Source organism: Dendropsophus ebraccatus, chromosome 5 (genome assembly GCF_027789765.1).
Source record: "Dendropsophus ebraccatus isolate aDenEbr1 chromosome 5, aDenEbr1.pat, whole genome shotgun sequence".
NCBI lineage: Eukaryota > Metazoa > Chordata > Amphibia > Anura > Hylidae > Dendropsophus > Dendropsophus ebraccatus.
In genome coordinates, this window is record NC_091458.1 from 149,427,823 (window position 1) to 149,449,623 (window position 21,801).

Below are 21,801 nucleotides of genomic sequence, written 5' to 3' on the forward strand. Positions count from 1 at the left end.
CTGTCGGCTGCGCATTGCTATTACACGTAGCGATGCCTGGACGGCGGCTAATGGTTATAGGTCCGGGCCTAAAGAAATCAATTCATTGACTGATCGTTGTCTCTATTACATGATTATCGCTCCGTGTAATAGGCTCCTACCTCCCAAGAAAAGTCTGAAGTGTCTGCAGTAGTGAAAACCTCCGTCAGGGTCCACGTTTGTTTCTAGCCACTTCAGCACCTTTGGAATGGAGAGAAAAACTTGACTGCAGTATGGCGGGGGGGGGGGTGAAAAACTTAGAAAGTAGATCAGAGGTGTGATTCCACCCCGAACTGTGGAGGTCACATGACTGCGCATAGTGACAGGGTTGTGAAGGGAATGTGTCATCACAAAACAACCTCTCGTTTTAATCAAAATTTTATATTAAATATGCTTTATAAGAGGTTTTGGTAAAGTTTGTCCTTATTTTTTCATTTTACCATCTATATTATAAAATAATTCTTAAACCTTGCAATTTTCAATTGGCCTATTAATAAGCTGATGCTTGCTGTTATGTAAAGATCACTTTCCACTGTCTTTTAATTATTATCAAAGACAAGATTACAGCAAAAAATAACACCAGTATATAGATAAGACATGATCAGGCCATTCACAATAGGGTAATTTATTTCCTGCGATTCTCCATTTTATTAATATGTAAATGACAGGGGTTTGGTGCACTGGGGGCGGGACTACAGCCCTCGGTGCACTGATTCACACAGTTATACATACATTTACCTGCCAGCAGGGGACTACATTGTAAATGAATCGGTAACCATGTGACGGTCATGCTGACTCTTAGAGTTGGAGTGCTCTTTGTTATTAGTGAGAAAAGGAGCTGAAACAAAGTTTGGTCATTGTTTTTTCTGTTTTGTTGCTGTTTTTTTTTTTTTGTAAAAGTAACAAGTGATTTAAAAGTTAACAAGTAATATGGCCGGACTTCTAGTTTGTACTATTTAGTGTATTACGTTTAGGATTGACAGTCTCCATTTTCAGGCCTGTTACTTTTGTAGGCTTTCTTTTTATTTTTAGGCACTTCCCTCACCCGACTCCCGTCCTCTCCTTTTATTCCTGTTTATTTCCATTACTTTTTATTTCTTACATACATTTACTGTGCACGTGCTTCTGCTCTGTATCTTGTACTCTTTCCCCATGCCCCCGATTCTCTCCTTCAAATTATTAAGAGCCTTAAAGGAAACTATGTAAATACTTACTGGTCCAGAGTTATATAGCCTGTATCAGGCCACGACCACACATCTTCTTGTGGCTTCTATTTGTGGAATAACGGCCGTTGTTTTCAAGTAACGGATGTTATTTGGCCATGCAATGATGGCTGTCCAAAACAATATGTTGTGTGGTCGTGGCCTTATAGTTGTGAGCTGCATTCTCTATTCACCATGACTGGACACGTGTGTGTGTGTGTGTGTGTGTATATATATATATATATATATATATATATATATATATATATATATATATATGAACCTGCTGTTCAGATCCTTGCATTGTGTCCGTCAGTTTTGTCTGTGTTATGTGAGTATTCAGTCTCTGTTCAAGTCACAGAACACAAATCATAAGGCTGTATTCACACACCCATAGTGCAGCCCTTGACTGCGGACCACACTACGAATGTGCATCTGTAGTGCTCCGTGCCTCACGGAGCACTCTGTTCACACTTCATTACCCCAACAATCCGTGCCGCAAAAAACTGGTCCGCATTACAACATGTCCATTTTTTTTTTTTTTTTGCGGCACGGATCGCGGCTCTGTATACACGTAAGGACGTGTGAACGGGCCATTGAATGACATTGGTTTGTCCACAGTTGTGTGCCAGCAATTGCGGACAGAACAACGGACGTGTGAATATAGCCTTAGGGTGCCTTCACACGCACCGTATCGCTGCGTTTTTATCTCTGCGTCTTAAACGCTGCGTTGTTGGTGCGATTTTTACATGCAAGTTTTGATTTTCACATGAAAATTATGTGAAAATCAAAACGCGCATGTAAAAAACGCAGCGTTAAAGACGCACCGTTAAAAACGCAGTGATACGGTACGTGTGAAGCTACCTTTACAGATAGTTCTGTGCATGATAAGGCTGGGTTCACACTACGTTTTTTTAACCCGTTTTTGCAATCCGATTTTTGAAAAAAGATGAAAAACTGATGAAAAAAACGGATGCAATTGTATCTGTTTTTATCTGTTTTTCCATTGACTTCCTTTATAAAAAAAAAGGATCCAAAAATGGATCACAAAAATGAGGTTGACTACGTTTTTGTGTATGTTAAAAAAAAAAAAGGGGGATCTGTTTTTTTTTTTATCATGGAAGTAAGTGAAAAAATGGATCAGAACGGATGCACACAATTGAATCCATTTTTTTCATCAGTTTTTTTTTATCTTTTTTTGCAAAAAAAACGGATGAAAAAAACGTAGTGTGAACCCAGCCTAATGGTTGCCCAGAATTAGTCCTCAGGTTGGGAGTGCTTTTGCTGCTCGGCTCCATTCACTTATATGGAGCCCTGTGACAATACCAGACACCACTTGTGGTACTGTTTTAGAAAGAAATAATTTCTAATCCTGAACAACTCCCTGCTCTGCCGGCTTGTTAATGCTGCTGTAGACTATAACATAGCCAGTAACTGAGGACCAGTCCAAGAGAACCACCTGGACAGATGATGTCACTTTTCATCCAGTCTGGGTGCCTATTTGTGTTAATTGTTTTGTCGTAGAAGTGACAAAAAATCATATTTGAACTTTTTTTATTTTTTTTTATTTTGTCCAGGTACAAATCAAATGAGGATTATGTTTATGTACGAGGCCGTGGCCGTGGAAAGTATGTGTGTGAGGAGTGTGGGATTCGTTGCAAGAAGCCAAGCATGCTAAAGAAACATATTCGCACGCACACAGATCACCGGCCATATGTGTGCAAGCACTGTAATTTTGCCTTCAAAACCAAAGGTGACTTCCTTTCCTTACAAGGATTACTGATCTGTCTCTGTTCGTTCTCTTTAAAGGGGTACTCAAGCGATATCATGTTGTTTAGTTATATAAATTTGTAATTTATTTCTATTTAAAAATCTCCAGTCTTCCAGTACTTATCAGCTGCTGTATGTCCTGCAGGAAGTGGTGTATTCTTTCCAGTCTGACACAGTGCTCTCTGCTGCCACCTCTGTCCAGAGCAAGAAATGTCTTCTATGGGAATTCGCTACTCTTCTGGACAGTTCCTGACTTGGAAAGAGGTGGCACCAGAGAGCACTTTGTCAGACTGGAAAGAATACACCACACCAACAGCAGCTGATAAGTACAGGAAGACTTTTAAATAGAAGTGAATTACAAATCTATATAACTTTCTGACACCAGTGGATTTAAAAGAAAAAAAGATTCACTTGAGTTACATAGACAAAGCCATCATCAATGTTAGTTATTGGCTTACAGTCAAAGGGCTACTCCAGCAAAATATTTTTTCTTTCAAATCAACTGGTATCAGAAAGTGCTGGAGATTAGTAGTAATCTCAAATCTTTCAGTACTTATCAGCTGCTGTATGTCCTACATGTCTGTCTATGACATACAGCAGCTGATAAGTACTGGAAGACTGGAGATTTTTTAATAGAAGTAAATTACAAGTCTCTGGCAACAGTTGATTTGAAAGAAAAGAAATTTCATTGGAGTTGCCCTTTAAACCACAAGAATGCACAAAGGAATTTGCTGGTTATAATGGTGGATTTATTCTATTTTTCAGGAAATTTAACTAAACATATGAAATCCAAAGCACACAGCAAAAAGTGCCAGGAATTAGGTTTAGTGCCACCATCTCTTGCTGACCTGGATGCAGAGGAAGGTACTGTATTTAATTTGACTTATTAACTAGGCCCACTGTATTCCGAAACACGCTGGATAAATCACTGTCCACATGGTGCACAGAGACGGCTATGCCAGGAAATAGAGACACAGCTTCATCTTTAACCATTACTTGTTTTCCCATAAAATAGTCATAGATCCTCTTGAGAACTATTTTGTGTTGTGGGGGTTCTCCTTTAACCCTCCTGGAAATTGGTAAATAAAGTGACAACTGGGTGTTACCATTCCTCTTGGCCATACCCAGAACAATTGGTATTTGTACACTCCAGCATTGTTATTTCTGGACTATACGTATTTGATGGAATGCATATGTCAGGAGAACTGACGGCTCCTCTTTTCTGTTTCCTGAACGCAAAACTAAAGAACTTTTTAAATAGTCTTCATTAGAGATGTCTGTTTAGCTGTTATTCAGACAAACAGTATGGCGGACGTTTCTGCGCTCTCAGTGTTAGCAGCAAGAAGGAGATCACAGACCAGCTCAGATACCAGCTCAGGGAGGAGAGATGGCTAGGAGGAAAGCTCAGACAAGCTAGAAAGAGAGGGGAGAATAGATACAAGACAGTCTTCTAGGAAAAACCATAAAGGCTGAGTACAGGTATGGAGAGAAAATAGAGCTCTTACAATAGATGCAGAGGCTGTACAAGAAAAAGTAAGTGTCAGGACGGGGAGGTAGGGATGAGACACGGCAGTGAGCCTAAACCTGCACACTGTCCCTACCTACTTGCCTCAAACGGCCCTAGGCAGCCGCGGACAACCACGAAGGCGGTCCCTGCTCTGGCATAAGTGTAACACAGAATGAGACAGACCAACAAAGACAGAAGGGGGTCAACAAGCCAAAGTCAAAACCAAACTGGCAACGCAGTACAAAATCGGGGAGCAATCGAATAGTCAAAGGTCAGGCGGAAGGTCAGGTATCAGGTCGAGCAAGTAGAGGAATTTAGAACAGGGATCGCAGGAATAGACAGGAGGAGCTGGGATCAGGGTGTGAACGTTAATATCCAGCAGAGAAGGACTGGCTCAGCTTTCATTTATGAGGATCAAGAGCCTGGTCCGGATCCCCATTGGGCCAGGGCTCTGATCCTCAAGGTTCTGGACAGGCAGATGAATATGTCAATCAAAAGACTTGCTCAGCTGCAGCAATCAAGTCTAGCAGAGCTCAGAGTAACTCCTGCATTGCAGGAAGCTAAGAAGCAAGCGGGTGTGTCACACAAGAGTAAAAACAGGCCGAGTTCACACCAGGCTACTCCACATTTCTGACAGCCAAATTTTTTACGAACTTTTTTTTCCCACCATAAGTACAAAGCAATAATAACAAAATATTGTCAAAGGTGCCTATAGCCTTTAAAGGGAATCTGTGACCTGCAATTCAGGTTCAAAACTGCTGACACTGTTGGGTCAAGAAGACATATGATACCTTTTATGTATCTATCTGTGCCTCCGGAACGTATAAAGATGCTTTTATTCTCCAATGCAAAGTCAGAGAGGCTTTCCTAAGCTACAGAAGTGCTTCAGACAGGAATGCCTCCTTGCTTCACCTCCAATTCCTAACCCAGACATTCAGCTGAAAGTTGAGACCCGATGGTCAATGAAGAAGAGATGGGGTTGGGAGGGAACCTGAATTGCAGCTGACAGATTCACTTTGCGACACTTTGTGTTTTGAAGTCCCAGCAAAATAACCTTTTCGATATATGACAAATTTTTCAGGCTTTGTTTTAATCACTAGTATGGAATCTGATCTTCATCATTGTATTACTTTTTAGTGAAGGATATACAGTTTTTATGTAAAGGACGGACAATTTTTCAGCATAGTATCGACACAGTGAATTTAATTGCTGCGGAATCTGTTGGCGCTATACAAATAAATATTATTTTCTTCTATTTTATTATATGTGTACAGGGACAAGTGATGAGCGATGGCTAGAGGGTGATGTGGTGGAAGAACATCAGTTCTCTGACTTGGAAGATACAGATGACGATGAAGATTCTGATGGTGAAGAGGAGGAGGACGATGATGAAGATGAAAGTCAGGAAGAAAAAAATCCAGATCTCTCACCAAGCACTGTCACTTCTCATTCACCTAATGAGTCGAGACAAAACCCAGACAGTGCAGATACCACTTCTGTTTGCCATTTCTCTTCTCGGCAGTTACAGACTTCAGAGTCTTCTGGAAAAGATTCCCAAGCACTGCTGGTATCTGATCAGTCAGTCTCTCAAGAGCTGATACCCCATAGACAATGGTCTCCCGGCAAAGACATGGGGAGTAGTCGGGCAGGTCCATCTAGAAGACATCTTTTCCAGAAGAGAGAAAGCTCACCAAAATGTTTTTCACCGACAGGCTGTACCTCACCCCGCAGGGGAATGTCACCATGCCAGCGTTTGCCCTCAGCTAGAGAAGTATCTCCACTACGATGTGTTTCCCCTCAGCGACTATCTCCACATCGCAGTCTCTCACCGAGGGCTTACATGTCCCCAGAGCGTGGTTCTTCACCACCAGTCCGTCGTTTATCCCCCAGCAGTGAGGTCACGAGTTTGCGTTATGCAGCTTTTAGAGGTGGACTGGCTTCACCACCACGATACCCATCTCCTGGGAGAGAAGAGTCCCATCTTACAAGGTCAGATGCTCAAACCCACTTAAAAGCTCAGCATGGAGTATTTCCATCTAGAGCGCAACCTCATGGGACTTCTGAACTTCTGGAGATTTCAGGGATCAAGGTAAGGAAGATGAAATTTTAAAGTTAGAACAGTTAGGGCCATTTTACGTGGCCTCATGTAGCAGACAACATTGATGCTCGTTTACGGAGCCTTTACATGACTTTACGTAAATTATGGCCACATGAACAATTACTGCATCGTTCATGTGGCCTGTTAACCTTCTGATCGTTGCCCGCACATTCCTGTTTACGGGGGAAGATGTGCAGACAACTACCAACTAGAGATGAGCGAACTGGGTTTGAGTCCAACTGAACCCGAATGTTCGGCATTTGATTAGCGGTGGCTGCTGAACTTGGAAAAAGCTCTAAGGTTGTCTGGAAATCATGGATACAGCCAATGACTATATCCATGTTTTCCACATAGCCTTAGGGCTTTATCCAACTTCAGCAGCCACCGCTAATCAAATGCCGAAAGTTCGGGTCCAGAAGGACTCGAACCGGAACCCAGTTCGCTCTTCTCTACTACCAACATTTCTAATGCTCGCAAAATACATGGTTTACTAGCTAGTAGAAACAACAATTTACAAATTACTATATTTTTGTAATGGAAATGGTTGATTAAACATTGCCTAGTTTTATCATCGGTAACCGCAAATAGCTGGTGGTTGGGGATGACATGCCTTTTAAGTTCCTTCTGGTTTCAGCCCAGTTAAACTGGGGTGTAAATTTTTATATTTATATAATTTAGCTTAGTCAGGTGGTAAAAGAAAAATAAGCTATACTTACCCTCCTCTCTCCTCTGTCACAGTTGTACTCACCGAGCCCCAATCCCATTGCACAGCACAGCAGGGTTCGGGGGATGTGTGAGGAATTGCCTGCTCAGGTAAACAGCATTGAACTGCCTTGGCCACTGATTGGCTGGGTGGGCAATTCCTCATGGCAGCAAGGGAGCGAAAACGGTAAGTATAGATTATTTTACTTACCACCTGCCCAAAGATAACAGAAACACTCCCTGGAATACTCACTTAATATTATACTGTATTACGAAAAGTTATCAAATTTCCCAGTATGCTTTTTTAAATTAATTCTTCAAGGTTTTTAAAGATCTCTTCTACCAATTGATAACAATATATCCCGGTCATGTTACAGACAAACAGATGCACAAGGATGATTGGGGTCCCTATTTCTTTCATGTAATCTATGTGACATTGGGCTGCCTGTTGGTGTCTCATGCATGCGTTTTATGCAGCTAGTTTTTTTATTTTATGACCTGTATATAGTATATGTGCGTCTGTATAATATGTACTGTGAGTGCATCTTAAAGCACCTGTGGGGGTTAATGCTATGTTTATTTCTGCTGCTGAAATCTGGACTCAAGGGCCCTGGTAGTCATGGTGCCCAAGGTTCTCAACTAGGTCCTGTGAATGCTGGTGCCGGTGGGGTGACCTTATATATTTAGGAGAATGCAATAGTTCTGTGCTTATTCCTGGAGGTGACACACAAGTTTTTAAAAGTGAGAATAGGCATGAGGCCTGTGAGGTGAGCAGTGCCTCAGCTAAGGACACAGTGGACATATGGGTCACGCTAGAGGCCTTTGAGTCTAAAAAAAATAGAGGTAGTCGCCTGTGTTTGCAACAAGTTGAAGGTCCACTACAGGGGTAGGTTGCGCTCCTGCCACAAAAGGGCTTGCTCTAAGTGTTGTGAATATGGTAATTAGATTGGAGAGGCCCCCTCCCCTCTGTGACATGGCTCCCTTACTTCTAATGGAGCGGCATCACAGCAGGGAGGAGGTTTCGTCTTACTGGGGGCCAGAGGGCCCTCCTCCAGTGCCTCATGCCAGGCTGGTGCTCCGGAAGAAACCAGTGCAATGCATGGGAATCAGGCAACGGTTCAAGAAAACAACAGCAGCACTGGCATCCCCTCACCGGTCTGTTCATGTAAAAAAAAAAGCTAGAAAATCTAGTGGTACATTTTCTTTGAGGTCCCCATAAACCTTAGAACTTTAGTCGTTCATTCCTGTCGCTCACCACAGGTTCGACCGTTGATGTAAGTAAGGTGTATTGGGGCATTCCCTTGAAAAACCACCGACAGATGATTTTATTGGTGATAAGAGTCAGGCATGATGGAAAAATCACTGCCCTACCCTTTTGTTCTTGGGAGAAATAAGCCGCAGTAAGAATGCTTTCCTTGCAGCTTACCTCTCCCCTCCCCAATTCCAGTCCTCATGGCCCACCAACAGGTCATGTTTTGAGGATATCCCATGAAAAGAACACCTGTGGTTATACCTGATGCAGTATACTTATATTACCTGTGAAATACTAATGAAGTCTTCAAGACATGACCTGTTGTTGGCCATGAGGAGTGGAATAGAGAAGCACTGCCATAGAGAATACAGGAACTCCCCACTGTACCGAATGTTCCTGTGTATGGAGACGGCAGGTGGCACAGATAATAAAGGTGTATGGCCGCCTTTAGAGCTTGTACAGCAGACTCTACTGGTGGTCTGCTGTATTGTTAGTTATGCAGCAATCTGTATTGTATATTAAGTTTTCCATCTAAGGTTCTATTGAACAGCAGCAAGCAGAGATCTTAAAAACCACAATAAATTGAATCCGAACATGGATTAGAACATTGGCCCAGATTTACTAAAATTGTAAAAAAAATTTGGACAGTGCAAACTTAGAGGGACAGTCCTAAAATGCACCAGATTTATTAAAGTGCTTGCAGTGTATGCATTGCATTTGTAAAATTGCTTTTGTTTCAAGTTTGGTGCCTTTCTCTCTCTGTCATGTTGACAGCAGTTGCCTGGGATCCCGACCGCTGGGATGGCTGGGCACTGACAGGACCTGGTATGTTTCATGTCTCTCTCTGACATGCCACAGGCCTCCAGGGCTTGGATTGTCTCTGGAGACGTGTAATGCCAGAGGGAGACACTGCAGAGCCGAGCTCATTCAGCTGATGTAGCAATGGACAGTATGGCTAGTTTGCTTCATTTTATTATATTAATTCATCATTGCCATGAAAACAGAACCTATTCATACAGCAGCTCCTGAACCTGCTTATACCCTGGTCATACATATCTAGAGCCAACCTGGATAGCAATGCTGTTTGCTACAATCTTGATGGATTTGCACCCGCATATCTGTCAATGCACCATAGATGTAATGGGCACGGTGCCAGCCCTGTTGGAAGATCTGGCATAAGTGCTCTTTAGCATAGTTACATAACAAAAAGTTTGTTGATGCATGTAACCACATCAGACGACACATGTGAACCCAGTTTTTCATGTCAAGGGTCATTTTGCTAAACTTAGGGGGCATTCACTCGTCCACACAATAGATGATTAATCACGATGCCGGGCGCTCCGAGGTCCAGTCTGCAGAATGCTGTCTATACATGGACATGTGTCACCTTTGGGGGCTCAGGAGCAGAGATATTTGAGGGTTTTTTAAAGTGTCACTGTTGTATTTTTTAGTTTTTGGCAGAAATCAATAGTATAGGTGATTTTAAGAAACTTTGTAATTGGGTTTATTAGGCAAATATGCCATTATCTGCATTCAAAAAGACTTTCCCCAGGTCCCCCCCCCTCCCTCCTCTCTCTCATTCACTGCTCATTATCAGGAATTCACAACTCATTTACATCAGTCGAGCCCTGTCTGTTCTATGGAGAGGGGAGGGGGGAGGAGGGAAATTAGTCACCAGCAGAGAACAGAGGATTACACAGCGGGACCTGTGTGAAAGCCGGTATTCAGATCGGTCAGTGCGTACTTCAGAGGAGATAGCCCGGTGATGTAGTTGTAAATTAACTCTTTGTCCTGTTTTGGTGCCTCATCTTCCTCCACCCCTCCCCTCTCCATAGAAAACAATGAAGACAGGGGGGAGAGCTTCAAACTGCTTTTTCATGATTAAAATGCATTTTTTGGCTAATAAACCCAATTACAAAGTTTTTTTTAAATCGTCTGTACTATTGATTTCTACAAAAAAAAATTTAAACGACAGTGACACGTTAAGGATTTTTAAATAAACTGTGAGTGAAATCTGAAGAAAATGCCAAGCTTTATACAGATGAGCTGTACATACTTTGACACAAATTTCTGTTCTGTTGCAGAAACCGGGACCATCTGCTTTCCCTGCTCTACCAAGAACCTTTAGTTCACCTCTCACGCCTCATACATTGCCAAGGAGTGGAGAAAACCTATATACCCATCTGCCTCTGCACTCGCAGCATCTTCAGCGGACACCCTACCCTATGATCCCTATTGGGGGAATCCAAATGGTACAGGCCCGACCCAGCCCTCAACCCTCTCTAGTAGGACCCATCCTTTCTGAACTACATGTAGAAGGTCCCGATAAGAAGCCACCACAAGGAAGATATGAGCAACCACTCAGGACTAATAGGAGAGAGGAAGAGGAAGACAGGGTAATGTCACCCCCCAGCACAGCCCCACAGAGTTCCCCAACTCCAAGCACTTACTGCCAAACCGCTTGCACTCCATCTTCACTACCTGGAACACCTCATTCCAGCACTGGCTCTTTGAAGGAAGAGCGTGTAGAAGGGGAAGGGTGACTAGACTCTACCTAAAGGGGTGACCCATTCTCAGAGCCTTCTATGATCTCTCCGTATAAGTTACAGCTTGTAACTGTAAGAAGCAAGATGAATCCTTTGAAGGATAACAGTCGTGGGTATTGAAAAGTGCGGATATAACAATGTGAGATATGTTATAGATCCTTAAGGGTACAGGGTGAGAATTGTGTGGAGTTGAGGAAAGTAAAGAATAGAGAATCTTTACAAAGTTTCGGATTGGTAACCTTCACTTAGTGTTAAGCATCCAGGGTACGATTAACCCTTTTAGCGTACTCAATTTTTTTTATTTTTTTTTTGTTATGGTACTAAAAGAAACTTGGACAATTATAAGGTAGGATCAAATGCATCCACATCTATAACATTGAATGAGATCTATCTATATATATATTAGGATACACAATACCGATCCTTTCCCTCCCATTCCGGGATAAAGGGAGCAACTTCATTTCATTCCATTTTTTTTGTCCCACCTCACCCCCCATATGCAGTTTTTCTGTGCCTTTTTATACACAAGATGAAAAAAAAATATTTAAAAAAAAAAAAAAAGGAACTTTTTACGCTGTGAAAAAATGTGAATCTTTTCCAATGTGCACCTGCTCCTATTAATATTTTATTGGGGGAAAGCCAGATTTCTATGGCTGCGCTCCCCCCCTTATAATGTGATCCTGAGATGTTGGAAGGAAATGCACTGAAAAAAAAGTTGTTTTTGTTTTGTTTTTTTTTGTTTTTTAGCGCATATATATCTGAGTATATATCTATATATATTGAATTTGGATAGGTGTCTACAGTGGTGTACAGATATATTTATACAGATTTATTTAATTAGAACTGTATTGTCTTTTCTGTTTTTGCTTTAAGGGTTTTGGGTACAAAAAAAAAAAAATGAAAGCTTTATTTTTATTTTATGTTGTCAATAAACCCAGCACTTCTGAAATGTAATGAAAGGGGTACGGCACGCCATGTGCTGATGCGTAATATTGAGGAGTACGCGTTCTGGAGCGAGAGAGCTTAGAAGTCAGTGGACACGTCCTGCACATTGCTTGGCACAGGGGTTTCTTCTTTGGTGTACAATGTATTACATAGGGGGGGCTTTCACGGGACTCAGTTACGGAAAGCGTAGTATTTTGTTTAAAACTTTGTACGTTGATTTCTCGAGAACTTTTCCTTACTCTCATGTGAATGGCGATGGCCTATGCATTGACATACTCCTTATACGATAGGGTTTGTTCCAATCAAGGTGCAATCTTTCATGAAGCACTTATAATAATGTCTTTATCGAGCACCTTATTTCCCCCGACTCCCCTTTTCTCCAATTACCCTGCCTTTTATTTGTAAATATATCAAATTTATGGTACTTTTTTTTTTTATTAATATCCTGACACCGTTACCCCCCGATTCTTGCACTTTTTTTTATTATAGTTTCTTCGCGTGAAGGCTGGGTAACTGAGCCATCCTTATAATATAAAATCTATGGTCTATTGGAGCACCCAAAAACAAATATTTATTAGGGATGATGGTCTAAGCACTTATATTTTCTACGTAAACTGTCCAAATCCTTAATTTCTAGTAGTAAGTCTACCCTTTGCATTATTTAAGATCATCCTACTATTATTTGGTGTCCATTGACCAACTTCGCGATATACACGGTATACCTTTCTTGATTGAGTCACTTTTAGAATGCTTATCCGGGCTTAGGAGTTCTGCAATGCGACAACTGACACCAACTTTGTACCGAAACATGACTGCCATTACTCTGAGCCAAGAGGACTTTTTCTTGCATGCCTGCTCGTATAACTGGTGCTTAGATAGGTCACACATACTGCTGTCTGACAGGAGGTTGCACTACGTGGACATCAGGATTTGGGGGATTTGTATGGTATTTCTTTTCTTGATGATTATCGTATGGTAGCTACCATATTTATTTACCTAGAATAATAACGAAGTGAAATGTTTTTGGTGCCCTTATATGTTACTTGTGTATATATAGTAATAGAACACACAAGCATCGTAAGCGGACGTACATTTAAAGCAACGTTATCCTCAACATTTTTGGAGATTTTGTTTTTTATGTTGTTTTCACTTAAAGTGATCGATTTTTGATAGGACTTTTTATGCGATTACTGTTTCGAAGGATAGTAGGTTATTTTTATGTGCTACCTCAACTGAAGTAGTATTTGTCTTAATGATTAAGGCGGCGGAGGGGCGGGTTTTGAAAGGCAAAATAATAAGTTATGGAAATAGAGCCAATTGAGAACGCTTGCGAGGCTTCTTTATTTATTTATTTTAGAAGTAGAACAGGCCCTTACAATATTGTAACTGCAGGGTTCCTAAGTTTGCCAAAGCAGAACAGACATTAGGCGCAGATCAGAGATGAATGCAACTGGAGTATGCTCGAGTCCGATCGTTTGACATTTGGTTACCAGTGGCTGAATCAGCCCTAGGGAGTCCAGGAAAACATGGATACAGCCTATGGCTGCGTTCACACTACGTGTATTTCAGTCAGTATTGCAACCAAAACCAGGAGTGGATTAAAAACACAGAAAGGCTCTGTTCACACAATGTTGAAATTGAGTGGATGGCCGTCATATAACAGTAAATAACGGCTATTATTTCAATATAACAGCCGTTGTTCTAAAATAACAGCAAATATTTGTCATTAACCCCTTAGCGACCCATGACGTATCTGATACGTCATGGTGCCGCGGGGGGTGTTTAGAGCGGGGTCCCGCCAGGACCCCGCTCTGAACGGCGCTGATCCCGGCTGACATGTGCAGCCGGGCAGTGCCTCTATTAGCCGGCGCGGGTCCCGTTGCCGCGCCGGCTTATTTAGCCTCTAAGTTTAGCTGTCAAACCTGACAGCTGCACTTAGAGGCTTCAGACCTCACGTCCCTGGTGTCTAGTGGCCATAGCAATCTATGACCGATCTCATCGATCTTTGCTGTGTATATACACAGCATTGATCTCTATGAGAGATCAGTGCTGTTTATATACAAGTCCCCCAGGGGGGCTTCTAGTTAAAGTAAAAATAAAAGTAAAAATGTTTTTTTATTAATAAAAAATCCCCTCCCCCATTAAAAGTCCAAATCACCCCCCTTTTACCATTTTATAAATATAAATAAATAAATAAATAAATAAACAAATAAACAAACATGTTTGGTATCGCCACGCGCGTAATCGCCCGAACTATTAATCACATTACTGATCTCGCACGGTAAACGGTGTCAGCGCAAGAAAATTCCAAAGTGCAAAATTGCGCATTTTTGGTCGCATCAAATCCAGAAAGTCGTATATGCGCAATCAAGGTACCGATAGAAAGAACGCATCATGGCGCAAAAAATGACACCTGACACAGCCCCATAGACCAAAGGATAAAAGCGCTATAAGCCTGGGAATAGAGCGATTTTAAGGAACATATATCTGTTAACAATGGTTTGAATTTTTTACAAGCCATCAGATAATTTAAAAGTTATACATGTTACATATCGTTGTAATCGTAACGACTTGAGGAACATGAATAACCAGTCAGTTTTACCATAGGGCGAACGGCGTAAATGCAAAACTCACCGAAATCAAAACAAATTCCTTTTTTAATTTGACAGCGCAAATGATTTTTTTTCCGATTTCGCAGCATATGTTATGGAAAAATAATGCCTGTCATTGCAAAGTACAATTGGTTTCGCAAAAAATAAGCGCTCGTATACGTCTCTAGGTGAAAAAATGCAAGCGCTGTGGACTTTTAAACATAAAGTGGAAAAAGCAAAAATGCAAAAACTAAAATTGGCTTTGACCTTAAGGGGTTAAATGGCGGCCATCCACTCAATTTCAACATTGTGTGAACAGATCCTTTCTGTGTTTTTAATCCACTCCTGGTTTTGGTTGCAATACTGACTGAAATATACGTAGTGTGAAGGCAGCCTTTAGCTACGTTCTAACGACGTCTTTATTTTGCCTGTTTGAGTCCAAATAACGGCCGTTATTTAATAATGTCGGGTGTCATTATGAAATAACGTCCGTAATTTGGATTCAAACTGCCAAAAAAAAACATTGTGGGAACATAGCCTTAGGCTGTATCCATGTTTTCCCGAACAACCTAGGGCAGCCACCGGTAATCAAATGTCGTACAATCGAACTCGAACATGCTGTAGTTGGGTTCATCTCTACTGTGTAGGCTTTTAAATGGATACAGTGTGAAACGCGTGTGTACAGATGACTGACGTATAGTTTGATATGCCATTCACTGCACTCATTCATAATCTTCCATGTATTGATTTAAAAAAAAAAAAATTTTTAAAAGTCACAACCAATCAACATGTATCAAGAATATGGAAATCCTCCAGTTACAGTATTACAGGGAAATAATTTTACTGTCAAAATGGACTAATGTTCACAATGCACCTTTTCATGTACAAAGCAATGAACTGTATTAGTCAGTCCTATGCCATATAGATTAATGCAGCTAAAAAGAATCCAATACACATAAAAACACATCCAGATAAAATATATATATGCAAACAGTCAAAATTGATTCAATGAATACTTTTTGGTGTGTTTGGAATACAAACTATGGGGGAGATTTATCAAACATGGTGTAAAGTGACGCTGGCTCAGTTGCCCCTAGCAACCAATCAGATTCCTCCTTTACGTTTTCAAAGAATCTGTGAGGAATGAAAGGTGGAATCTGATTGGTTGCTAGGGGCAACATTCACTTTACACCATGTTTGATAAATCTCCCCCTATATTTATCACTCCTTTCTTACAGAAAGTATGTTTGAGTTGTTGAGAGAATATCCAGTGTTCAGGTTTACTGCACTTACTATGTCTTACGGGCTTGCTGCCAGTCACCGCTTATAGGGTATGTTCACACTACGGAATACGCAAGGAATTGCCAGCGGAATTTTTTGGGCGGATTGCGCTTGAGAAATCCCATTCAATCAATGGAACAGGCTTGAAATTCTGCCTGTTCCATTGATTCATTGGGATATCTCAATCGTAGTCCACCCAAAGAAGTCTGCTTGAAATTCCTCGCCTATTCTGTAGTGTGAACATACCCTTATAGTAAGTGACTGAGGAAAATTTTAGCTACGAAGTTGGGAAAATCTCAGGGTATGTTTACACACATGATTATTATTTACAGCTTTACAGTCATATTTTCACTTCAGTAAACATTGAGTGAACATACCCTTAGGCTTTATTCCCACATTCTGCGCATGGTCTGTATATACGGAATTCTGGGAAGTCCCGGCATCATGTATCATTATGATGAACGAGTTTACCGTATTAACGAAGCAAAACTATGCGTTAGCTCGGCAGTCGGCTTATCAGCCATCTGCCTTTGAACTCTGTGCCGCTTTTCTCTGGGTGCCTGGGAAAACTGGATCCAGTTCTGGGGAACTGGAAGAAGTTTCCCAGCTGTGTCAGTACAGCACTGCAAATATTTAAACTTTTTCGGAGCTCCCGCCATCCTAATTATACATGATACCGGGAGTTCTGATAATCTGTTCCGTTGCACACCATCTACATATACAGACTGTGCACGGTACTTGGGAATAAGGCCTTAAAGAGCAAGTGCTCTTGGCACCAAAGTGTTCCGGTTTACAAGATATGCATTTAATTTTGTGACTAGTTGGAAGGAGAAATAAAATTTTGATCCTTCTGTTGGCACTGCCAGATGGTTCAGATCATTCCAAGACAGAAAAAAAAGGGCCTAGTGACTATGGGCATAGTGATGCAAACATACATGCTTTAGTATTAAATGTTAAAACGAAAAAGCTTCAAAGAACGAAACATTCCCATCACTGGTCAGTCTTAGTCACAGTATATAGTAAAGCTCAGCTGAAGAAAAAAAAATTATTTAAATCCAAAGTATCTAATAAGCCTGGAGAACCAATGAGGACACAAGCCAGGTCATAAAAACAAAAGTGTTTGAAGTTTTGGAATGACTTATAACGCATGTTCACTAATCTGTAATATGGCACCTCATGAGGTCCATAGGGCCCTAGCCTGTCGCTTCATACACAGATATAGGCTGCGTTCCCACTTCGGGAACATAGCGGGGAAAGGCGGTAGTCTCGTTATATTGATTGCCGCTAATAGAGATCATGATCGTTATTAACGTCCGTCTATGTAACGAGACGGCCGCCTTTGCCCGATATGTTCCTGAAGTGGGAACATAGCCATATACTGTTTTTTTCCAGTAAGAATTCTACAGAATCTGCCACTGAATACTATGGTAGCACAGGGACAGACTCCGCCATATGCATTAGGTTTTATGATTTGTATCCTCAGTGGTTCCACAGACTTACTATTCCCCCTGCTTGTCACGTTATTACCTCTTGTCTCTTATGTGTCTATGAACTTTAAGAACATGAATGTCATTGTCTATATACTACCTAATTTGTACTTTAGGTTCATTAGTTCTTTAAGCTGTTGAGTCAAGGGAAAATAACTTAAAGTGTACCTGTAGTTCGAGATGGAAAATTGTTATTGTGCAGCATTGTGCACTAGAAATATTTTCTACATCGCTTTCGATTTGGCTAGGTTTAAAGGTAGTTTAGAAGAAATAATTATTGTGCACAGTGCTGCACTATAATCATTTTTCAATTAGAATTACAAATACATGATAATTTCATAAAGACTTACTTTCCAGCCACGTTGTAGGTCTTTATGATATCAGTAGAGGTTATTAGTTATAGAGCAGAACTTGATAAGGACCGCTGCATTCAGGTGCCTTCCAGTCTAACCATATCTGTAGGGGAACTAAAGGGTTCTTCTAAAAAGCTAAGATGGAGAATAGCCATCACTGCATTGATGATGAGGGTTTAGGTATAAGCGTAGTGGTATGTTCTTATTGAAGAATGCAATAAGAATGCCCCTGCTCGTATCTCTGCCCATGCCATAGACTCCATTCTATGCACAGGTGGATTCCGCCATCCGCCCAAAGAATTGACATATTAATTCTTTGAACAGACAGCGGAGTCCGCCCGACCATAGAATGGAGTCTATGGTGCAGGTTTAGCACGAAGATGCGAGCAAAGCGAGCGAAAGAATCTGTGCCGGGTTATCCGCCCGGATTCTGTAGTGTGAACCCAGCCTTAAGCGGCATATACAGTACAGCCAGATATATAATGACAAGTACTTCAATCATATAGAAAGGTGAACTGTTAAAGTTAAGTCTTTACTATCCTGGAAAGGTTGTTTGTTATGTACCAACAATGTTTTTTTTGGAATTCATTGGCAGATTTTTTTTTTTACCCCCATCCTCATGATGGGTCCCACATGGCTTTATTAAAATTTGAGGACTGGTGAACCTCCATGATAGTACACCTACTATAATACTCCAGCTGTTACATGCCAGAGAGCTCACTTAAAATATAAAAAAGTCATAGTTTGCACCTTAGTCTTGTACATGACTTGTTCTTCTAGAGATATCCAAAATGTATGATAACTGATAGTCGTAACAACCATATTATAGTTATGTAAAGAACTTTCACTTTTTTTTATTTTGCATGCGATAAACATGTATGAATGTCCAGTTCTTACTATAATGGATTATCTAGAAATATATTAACAAGCGAGGGAAAAAAACAAAAAACATAAGAACAAGTTTCAAGAATTTTTTGTCCTAGTGTTATCCATTCCTTTATGTTCCTTGTAGTTTCCATCCACAAGTCTCCATTTGTTTGTTTGCTGTTTTATCCCCCACCCCTTTGTGTTATACTCATCTACTAATACTTCTGCACTTACTTGGCCATACTTTGCCCCTCTGTGACACATAGGGTAAACAAGCCAAGTTTCTCCCCTTTCCCTGTTTGGGGTAAGGGGTATTTTTACCTTTTTTCCTAATATAAAAAATGGCAATACATTCCTATGTGCACGAGCTAAGGTGCTGTAAAGTTGTATATACATGCGGAGGGCTGTGGGTGGGTTTCGTGGTTGGGTGGGGAGGTGCATCAGGGGTTTTTGCAGGATATAAAATGGTGCGTGAGATGTGAAGCACAGAATGTCAGCTTATTGTAAATGAAGATACAATGGACAATAGAACCTTGTTTGTTGAAGTATTTTAATGCAAGAAACCACCATTTCTGTAAATGACCTGCTCCATGAGTAAAGATCTTTCTCTGTATAATATTCTTCTTTATATATACATATATTAACCCAGCCAGGAGGGACTGGCATGGGAACATTTTTAATATTAAAGAGAAAAGAAAAAAAATACTAAGGAAAAGAACTAAGCATGTGGAAATAAATTTTTACATTCCCAATGAAGCAGTCTGGTTATTGTGTACAACATATGCAGGTGTATGTATGAGATGGTATGTGTGTGTATATACAAATACCAATTCATGGACACAGGCAAAGAGCGTTTGATCGCGAAAGAAATCATGTAGCTTGAGGATTCTGTATCTCATAGAGATGCGTGTCATGCAAGAGTCGGTTCATTCGACATTTGAATACTGATGACTGAAGAAGTTGGATGCAGCCCTAGGGAGTCTGGGAAAAATGGATACAACCTATGGCTAGAGCAGTGCTGTTTAAAAGTATAGCACACCTATCTCTTTCATTATTACGGATTCTGCACAGTTTTGCTGTTATCTAGAGGCATTCACCCCCACCGAACGCATAGAATCATCAAATCTCAGTCCAACCCGACACACTCCCTGCTCCTGGCCCCCACCCTCCGAGACGGCATCATGTGTCCTCAGTCTCTTCAATGGGCTAGGTTAGTGCTTCTAAGGGTCCATTTACACACACAGATTATCTGACAGATATCTGCCAGATTTTTGCAGCCAAAACCAGAAATGGCTTTGAAAGAGAAATCTCAGTGTTTCCTTTATGACCTGTTCCCTGTATATAGTCCATTCCGGGCTTTGGTTGCAAAAATCTGTCAGATAATCTGTGTGTGTAAACAGACCCTAACCCAGTCCACTGAGAGAGGAAGGACACTGACAGCTGCTGCTGCTGATCACTGTCTCCCTCTCTGAAAGCAGCCTAGTGTGTAACCCCATTTATCCCAATGTGTGCTTCCCACCAGCGGCTAACACACTCCTCCCCACCCCCCGGCCGCCGCTAGTGGCATTTCCCGAGAAACGCCCACCCGGTGCTGGCATCACCCCTAGATCCCCCCCCCCCCGCAAATCACCCGTTGCTGGCCGATAGCTGCCGGCGGCACCCATCCAGGTTGCAGAACTACATCTCCCATCATGTCCTATTGGCAGGTCCCAGCAAGCAGCAGGAAGCACTGCATGCTGGGAAATGTAGTTTCCTGGCCAGCGCCATCTTGTATACATATATTGGTTTTTAGAAAAACTTTTTCTCGGGAACAGCAGCAGCTAGAAAGACGGGTGATGGCTCAAAATACTCAGGAGGACTTGGCGAGTAAGACCAGCTAGGTTTGGGAGAATTTCATGTTTTGGCTCTTGGGGGGAATACCCCTTTAAGGCCCTATTACACTGAAAGATATTTTACAGAAGCGACCTGTCAGGTCGGTGCTCGCTTCTCCCTTACTCTCTGGTGCTATTGCATGTACAGACAGGGAGCAGCAGGAGAGACAGCATGAATGATCCTGAGATCGTTCGTGCGGCCCTATTGAAGTCAACGGTGGTCTGTCGCCCCCTCTCCTATTAAATGGAGTGACGCACTACAGACCATCACATGATCAGCTGATATTTTACATATGTCCTATTCAACTAAACTTACATATTCAACTAAACGATTATCGCCCTGAACTGTTGGTAATCGGCCAAGTCATGGTCTGTTTACAAGAAGCGATAATTCGCCCAATCGATTTTGAAGCAACTGTTTGGTTTTTATAGCGATCAGCTTTTAGACGAATAAATCGATAGAAAAATCGTTAATGTGATAGTTTTTAAGATCACTTAAGCCCATCTCACACATAGGGTGAATCTTTGTTTACACGAAGCGATCCGCGAATTTTTAGCGAATGACCAACGACGATTTGAGAACATGTTGAAAGGTCACATTGAACGATTTCTCATTCGTCGCTTGATCGTTCGCTGTGTTTACACGAGCCAATTATCGTTCTAATGCGATCGTTATTGCGAAAATTCGAACGATAATGGTTCAGTGTATCCCCACCATCAGGCCAATTTTCATTCAGTGTAATAGGGCCCTAAACAAGCAGTTCCATTAATAGATCTCTATCCATTAGAGCAGGAGCGGGCAATTCATTGTCCTATGGGGCCACATGAGAAACTGGAATGATTTTCGAGGGCCAGGCTAATATATACTCAGTACAACACCATGTCACATGTATACATCATGCCGAGAACAGTTTGCTGGTGTATATCTAGTAGTATATACACATGGTGGAGTATATAGCAGCTATATACTTTATCATAAGTATATACTGCTTTATACTCCACCATGTGTATATACTGCTTTATTATAGCAGTATATACACAGAGTGGAGTACATAGTAGTGTTTACACAAGGGCAGAGTACACAGCAGTATATACACAGGGGTGGTATATAGGTGTGTACAGGGGTATATACACATGGCGGTCACTCAAGGTACATGCCGTCCTGCCTCCTACATGAGTATGTGGCCCCGACCTGGATGACCCTGATCTTCCAGCGACAAGAGCGTCTGCATGTAGGTCCGGTGAAAATAGTTAATGACCGGGTGCGCTTTATGTCCAATGTTGGATAGCTTTGTAACTAGAAATTTTAGA

At 41.4% G+C, this 21,801-nt stretch overlaps 1 protein-coding gene across 4 annotated transcripts in view; it reads left to right on the forward strand.

Annotated features, from left to right (window-relative positions):
- HIVEP3 (HIVEP zinc finger 3) overlaps nucleotides 1–13,472 on the forward strand; it is an 82,076-nt gene extending 68,604 nt beyond the window's left edge. For 3 of the 4 annotated variants that reach the window (XM_069971599.1, XM_069971600.1, XM_069971601.1), the window contains 4 exons: nucleotides 2,798–2,973; nucleotides 3,756–3,854; nucleotides 5,772–6,586; nucleotides 10,634–13,472. In XM_069971599.1, the coding sequence (XP_069827700.1) occupies nucleotides 2,798–2,973; nucleotides 3,756–3,854; nucleotides 5,772–6,586; nucleotides 10,634–11,092 (1,549 nt within the window). In that variant the 3' untranslated portion in view covers nucleotides 11,093–13,472. The remainder of the gene's footprint in view (nucleotides 1–2,797; nucleotides 2,974–3,755; nucleotides 3,855–5,771; nucleotides 6,587–10,633) is intronic. The other variant, XM_069971602.1, reaches the window with a different exon arrangement.
- The last annotated feature ends 8,329 nt before the right edge of the window (nucleotides 13,473–21,801 follow it).